The sequence below is a fragment of the Rhodamnia argentea genome, chromosome 5, assembly GCF_020921035.1.
Source record: "Rhodamnia argentea isolate NSW1041297 chromosome 5, ASM2092103v1, whole genome shotgun sequence".
Lineage (NCBI taxonomy): Eukaryota > Viridiplantae > Streptophyta > Magnoliopsida > Myrtales > Myrtaceae > Rhodamnia > Rhodamnia argentea.
Window position 1 is genome coordinate 10,450,649 of NC_063154.1, and position 7,216 is coordinate 10,457,864.

Genomic DNA, 7,216 nt, shown 5'->3' on the forward strand with positions numbered 1-7,216 from the left:
GCCGATGACCGGTCCCCCGAGGTGATATAGGGATGGTAGCTTGAATCCATGGAGATTTTAGCTGCTCTTTCAAAAATGGTGGATACGTTGGTCGCATTGGTTCTCTCTTGGTACCCTAATCCTATCCATTCTCAAATGGGCTCCTGTTGTAGTGGTAAGAGGAAGCAGTCATGGAGTCTTTCGGCCGATTTGCAAACTTGTCGCGGCGAATTTCGACGTCGAAACAACCAATTCGAAAATGTTAAAGGGCGAATTTAGAGGTTGTAAAATGGGTCGGGGCTCCAATTTTTCAGTCTGAACTTTTTGAGCCTGGTTGAGCACTGAGCAGTGAGTATAGACTTTCACCAATCGGTTAGAAATGAGGTTCAAAAGAGGAAAGCCCAATCATGCACGAGTCTCGCTGGGACTCAGTGGATTTCGAGCAGATCCATCGTCGTTCTATTGACTCACCAGTCGATTCATCAAGTCACCAACACATTTCAAAACTTCTCAATTTCCAAATCTTTGTGGTGGATTGCTACATCTTATTCATTGCACTTTTTGCCAATGCTAATGGTTTGTTTCCAGTTTGATAAATACTTGATAATATTAAAAATAACAATATATCGCTTAAAATATGGAGAATTACCAAAAAAATCTCCAATCTATTTTGTTCGTACCAATTCAACTCAGCTCAAAACCTTTCGATTTGGTTAATTTAGTTCTGAACCTTTCGACGGTTTGTCAAATGAGTCTTATCGGCCAATTTTTTTTATTGGAAATCGATGATGTGGATACACCAGTCGTTTTAGATGGCGCTAACGTAGACAATTTTTGCAATTTTTTGTTATGTTTTTAAGAGTTTCGTTCAATTTCAATTCGTTTTAGGTTAAGTTGTTTTTATTTTGTAGGCGGTTTATCTAAGTTGAGCTGGTTTACTTATTTTAAATTGATGTAAATCCCCCTTGAATGAACTTGAGTGTCTACATACATCCAACATGCAAAAATAAAGGCGATTTGGTTCGATATTTAAATCGGTCGGTGTTAGCATAGAAATGAAAGGAGGTTATTCGATAAGTGTGCATGCTTCCATACTAAATATTCGACTAATTAGGGATGTAATTTTCCTTATTGCAAATAAGGCATACTTTCAAAAACAAATAGTATTCGATTTCGATCGATATGCTTGACATCGAACATCTCTTACTCTATTGCTAGGTCTCATCGATCCGGTTAAGTGACATCGGCTCACAACCTCACAATGACCCAACTATTGAGCGTTGATAAGTCGTCGAAATTATTTAACCTAGATCCCGTCCCTATCTACTGACATGGTAAACATAATCAATCATGATTTGTGAAAAAAAAAAAAAAACACTAGAGATTGAGCTCATTCAAGCATGAATTGGGGAAAAACAAAGGTGCCATGTTGTGCGCGGATCGCGGTAGCTAGGGTCTTTTTGGTCAATGGTTCTGCGTGCATGGCCGAGGCGTCCTCTCTATTGTGCGAACCGAAGTGCTTGCCTGGCTGGAGACCCTAGAATACTTCCGATCCAAGTCGGAAGCTATTTCGGAGCTACACTTTTTTAAATTTTTTGGTCAGAATTTCGGAATTACACTTCGATTAATCTAATTTGATAAGGTGTCTAGTAAGCATAGATCAGTCCTTGTGGGAGGTAAGTTTCCTTATTAGGAAAGCTCATGTCCTGTCGAGTCTCCTTTAAGATTGAAGAGTGGCCCACAACAAAAGATAAGAAAATAAAGTGGCGGAACTGGTTGTCAAAGCCCATCGTAGGAAACAACCTTCCTTCTATTTGGATTTTATATATCCCCTCGAACTCTTTGGGCTCTTTTTATGTTCTGAAGGTGCATAGCATATATGCACGATCTAACAATTTCTTAAGGGATAATGACACAAACATTTTCTAAATTTTGGATCAATGCACAATGTTATTTCTAAACTTTTAATTTGTTAAATGTTGTCCCCGATAAATGTTCAACTTAATCCATAGAAACATCCAATTTCATCCTTCTATTGATTCACGTTCATGAACAATATCGAACATCCAAAAGTATATGGATCACATTGAATAAGTTAAAGTTCAAAAGCGATATTGCAATTTGGGTTAAAGTTCGGTAGCCATATTGAACAAATCAAAAGTTTAGGGACGATAGTGCATATTGATTTGAAATTCAAGGACCTTTGTGTCATTTTCTCATCTATTAATATTATCTTCCTCACAAAATAAATGTAAATAAATAAATAAATAGAAGAAGTACGAATTTTCGTGGTAGCTAAAAGAGGAAGAAGAAAAGGGACACCACAAAAGCAAAAAATAATTTTGCTATTTCCAGTCAGGGCAAGGGAACACTCGTGACTTGTCAACCTTTTCATCATCTGGAAGCAGCAAAAAAGTTTCCTCCAATCCACGGCTACCACACCACCTTCTCTCTCCACCGTTGCTGGTGAACGTGATTGCGACTTTCACCGCGTCCGTACTGGCCACAGCGGCTGTGATTCTGGAAGCTCGAAGGTCAGAGACGGAGAATGAGCTTCCAAGACGTCCAGAATGGCGCGAGGCCGGCTTCTTCCCGGTCCCAGAGCCCCTCGCAAGCGGTGGCCGCCGGGATCTTCCAGATCAACACCGCTGTCGCCGGCTTCCGCCGGCTCGTCGACGCCATCGGCACCGCCAAGGACACCCCCGATCACCGCCAGAAATTGTTCGTCTCATTTCACCCCCTCTCTCGTTACTCGCCTTTTTTGGAGTGCCTGGAGAGAGGCAATGTTCACCGGCGAGTTTCCCCGTTTGCAGGCACAACACGAGGCAGAGGATACTGCAGTTGGTGAAGGACACTTCGGCGAAGCTCAAAGCGTTGAGCGAATCCGATCACGACTCCAGAGTAAATGTATGATCTCTTCACTTGTATTTTGATTTATGTGCCGGCTCTTTTTTCTCCTTGGATTTTCACTCCATTATCTGGTTTGATTCGATTGAAATTTGAGCCCCGATTTGATGCATCCGTGTGCGTTGCGTTGCTTTAGCCAAGTAAGAAGATAGAAGATGCGAAGCTCGCAAGGGATTTCCAAAATACATTGCAAGAATTCCAGAAAGTTCAGCAGCTCGCGGCCGAGCGCGAGTCTGGTTATGCTCCATCTGGTCCTCCTCCCTCTGCAACAACGTGCGTCGTCTATTTGGATTGTCGCGTTTGATCGATAGGAAGAGATAATAGCTTGTTTGTTTCCTTTTTCGTTATCACTTTCCTCGATTCTCTGGGTTTGATATTTTGACCATTGGTCTATGTCGACTGCTTCTCAAACAGTTCCGGGTCTGATGAGCAAGTGGCATCTAGAGTGGACCAAGAATACCAACCTTTTCTTATGGATCAGAGGAGGTAGGCAATTCAACTCCGCTGAATTACTTCAATGTTGATTAATCAAGGTTGGTATAGGTTTGGTACCCATTTTGCCTTGAGTCTTGTTCAATGGCTTTTTCAATGTAGGACATTACATGCAGTGCACATCATATTGGTTCGGTAATCTTTCGAAGTGTTGCTTAGCAGTGTTCATGCTGGGAGCTATCAATGCAATCTCGTGTTTGTAATTTATGTTACTTGCAAAACATGCCTGTTTTGTTGTTCGCTCAATGCAGTATAGCCTTGGAAGCTCAACGTAGTCTTTTTTCCTGCTTTTATTCCGGCATCTTATTGGCTAAACATGAGTAAACTTCATGCTAACGAAATGGAACACAAAAGTCAAGTATTTTAAAACAATGTCTACAATAAAATAATATCAGTTCTTCTATTTCAGGCAGGAGGTTGTGCTTTTAGACAATGAAGTTGCTTTCAATGAGGCTATGATTGATGAAAGAGACCAAGGTATAAGAGAAGTAGAGGACCAAATTGGACAAGCAAATGAAATATTCAGGGACCTTGCTGTTTTAGTTCATGAGCAGGGTGTGGTAATTGGTAAGACGCCAGTATAACACGAAGCTATCTGGTTTCCTGTTATAAATTTCTCCTGGCTCTGTTGATGTTTTTACTTTGGTTTTTATATGATGACATCTTTCAACATTACAGATGATATTCAATCGAACATTGAAAATTCCGCAGCTGCGACAAAGCAAGCAAAAGTTCAACTGGTTAAAGCTTCTAAAAGTACGAAATCCAGATCCTCATGGGTAAGTATCTAGCTTGACTATCAGATCATGTTTTTCCTTCATTACCATTGGCGATATCAATAGCCAGATATAAGAAAACATTGTTTGAATTGTCAGAAATAAGTTTCCCCAAGAAATTGTCAATTATAAGTTTAGTTAAATTCATTGTGGTTTTCATGTCCTTTGCTTTAAGAAAAGATATGTACTATTAACATTGAATGCTGCTGAGGACGCCACAGCTGTCACTGCTACCTGTAGGCCAGTAACTTGACCTGCCATGATGGCAAAGGCATCACTCTGCAATTTCATTTGTGTCGTATGAAGGTCAAATACAAGGACGCTAATTCTTCTGCTTCCTTTTTCATAGGAGAAGAATAGTTCAGAGAAATGATAAAGTTGTTCGGTTAAGTTGGTATTATGAATGTTCAGTTGTCCATAGTAGCTCAGAACACCTAGTTCCTCTTGTTACATTATCTGCTATTGAGTCAATACTTTCTATTTATCCTTGAACAAGATCTGGAAAAATTCCATGTGAGAGCACTTTGGGAGAAAACTCTGCAATTTCATTTGTGTCAAAGGCATCACTCTGCAATTTCATTTGTGTCATATGAAGGTCATTTACAAGGACGCTAATTCTTCTGCTTCCTTTTTCATAGGAGAAGAATAGTTCAGAGAAATGGTAAAGTTGTTCGGTTAAGTTGGTATTATGAATGTTCAGTTGTCCATAGTAGCTCAGAACACCTAGTTCCTCTTGTTACATTATCTGCTATCGAGTCAATACTGTCTATTTATCCTTGAACAAGATCTGGAAAAATTCTGTGTGAGAGCACTTTGGGAGAAAACTCTGCAATTTCATTTGTGTCAAAGGCATCACTCTGCAATTTCATTTGTGTCATATGAAGGTCATTTACAAGGACGCTAATTCTTCTGCTTCCTTTTTCTTCGGAGAAGAATAGTTCAGAGAAATGATAAAGTAGTTCGGTTAATTTGGTATTATGAATGTTCAGTTGTCCATAGTAGCTCAGAACACCTAGTTCCTCTTGTTACACTATCTGCTATCGAGTCAATACTGTCTATTTATCCTTGAACAAGATCTGGAAAAATTCCGTGTGAGAGCACTTTGGAAGAAAACTCCTGGGTGCCAAATAATTTGCTTGATGTAAGAGGTGATCTTGTGCTCTTCATGAAATGAAGGCAAAAGCAGCCCAAGCCCAAGCCCAAGTTTGCTGGGCATCTTGGCACCAAGTCTCTTGTCCTCTCAGGCGCTGTTAATCTTTACCCCTTAACCTCCACTTACTTGTTTATCCCTTTCTGAGTTTGACTTGTCAACTAAGGCTTTCTACATACCCGGAGAAACACCTCTTGACCAGAAGCCTATTGAAGAAAGAATTGGGTTAATCAGGCTTATTAGTTGAGGTCACCTGTATATGAAGAAGAATGACCATTAGAAGAAGTCATGCATTACCTAAACCTAATATTTATTATCATCACAGTTTTTATCACTCCCTCTTGCAACTTCAGCTTAGTCTTTGGATCCGCATGTTTAACTAGTATCCAAGAGAAACAGAAGGTAGAGGACGTGGCTTGAGCACCAATAAGCCTTTTTCTATCTTAGATATATTTCTCAGATGGATCACCAAATACTCGTGAACTAAGCCAGTCACAGTGGTTCCACATGATCATAGAATAAATTTTGACTCTCAATATCCTTTGTTGAGTTCTGAGAATGTCACATGCTGACTGTTTTGAGTAGGATGTGTAATGTCTTTTGTGATAGGATTGGGCTTTTTTTTTTTCAATAGGTTTTTTAAAGCCTTTCCATTAAATCTTCTGTATATTACTTACTTTTTTCTTTGTTGTTTTGGCAGTGTTGGTGGTTGCTGGCAATCTTTGTGGTGGCTGTGATCATCTTCCTCCTTGTCCTCATCCTCTAGCTTTGCGAGTATATTAGGCCGTCAAGGTGTGGACTCTACTAAATTTTTTCTTCACTGTTGGTACAAGTTTTGCTAGTCTCCATTTCATAGATGAGTTTAGCATGCATAAGCGTGGAACAGCGGTGTTGTGCTTTCCTATTTATTGATCCTTTGGTTTCTGCATTCGGTTCTGGCTGGGTTTTCTTGTTTCTCTCTCTTTTGTTTTTCGTTTTTTTTGGGCCTGGAATGTTATTATAACTGATTGGATATTATTCTCCTGATTGGTGTGCTTTGGACGGAAAATACATATTGTCCTTTCCATATAGCTATTCAAAAGACCTTAACTAGATCTATATGAGTTCAATTATGTGTGCTTCTCTTCGAGTGGAAGTATGATTTGTTATGTTGCAGCCCAGAAATGTAATCTAGTCAAGAATAAGAAGCACAACTATACCTTCGATGGTAGTATGCGTTGTCTGTGGTGAGAGAAAGAGGGAGAGAGAGCTCTCTTTGTTGTGGTCCAGGCTAATTAAAAAGGCACACAACGACAAATGTCCATTTCGGAGGAAAGATCATTGGGTAAGCTTCTCCTTTCTACTTAACCAAGGAGAGTTCTAGCTACCAATGAGATGTCAGAGCAACATGTCACTCTTGTTGGCTAGTTTCTGTTGGCATTATGATTTCCTATTCAATCAGGGTGAAAAATCTCTGTGAGGCAATGAAAACCACCGGTTCTGTCCTTTAGAGAAATGTTAAGACTCCTTAGCTTTGGGTTAATCGTGGCAAACTGAAGGACGGAAGAAAGAAAGTAGTACCGGTTCCTTTTGTCGTTGAGTCGTGCATTGGTTTGAGACTTAAATATGATCGACAGTCGGGCCTTGGAATTGAATAAAAGAAATGTGTAAACGGATCGGGATCATCGCAAATATCAACTTTCTATCCTGGGAAATATTTCATCGAAGTTGCATCACGGGAGAAGAAGGGAGCACGTTTCTCCTGCCCTATGTACGTATCAATTTGTGTTATGAAGTGTAATTCGGGTTGCAAATACCATTCCTTTTACCCTTGCTATTTGGGAAAAAAAGATACCAACAATGTCTTAACTTTCGTACGACGTTCATTGTGGTTCCTTAACTTTTTAATTTGTTACTGCGGTTACTTGTCAAA

The 7,216-nt window shown here is 39.8% G+C and overlaps 1 protein-coding gene across 1 annotated transcript; it reads left to right on the top strand.

The window, feature by feature from the left end:
• Positions 1-2,388: 2,388 nt before the first annotated feature.
• On the top strand, positions 2,389-6,374 carry LOC115747514 (syntaxin-22-like). The gene is made up of 7 exons (XM_030683702.2): positions 2,389-2,700; positions 2,793-2,886; positions 3,023-3,159; positions 3,301-3,372; positions 3,788-3,945; positions 4,057-4,157; positions 6,005-6,374. The coding sequence occupies exons 1-7, from the start codon at positions 2,528-2,530 to the stop codon at positions 6,068-6,070; spliced, it is 801 nt and encodes a 266-aa protein (XP_030539562.1). The 5' UTR covers positions 2,389-2,527; the 3' UTR covers positions 6,071-6,374.
• The last annotated feature ends 842 nt before the right edge of the window (positions 6,375-7,216 follow it).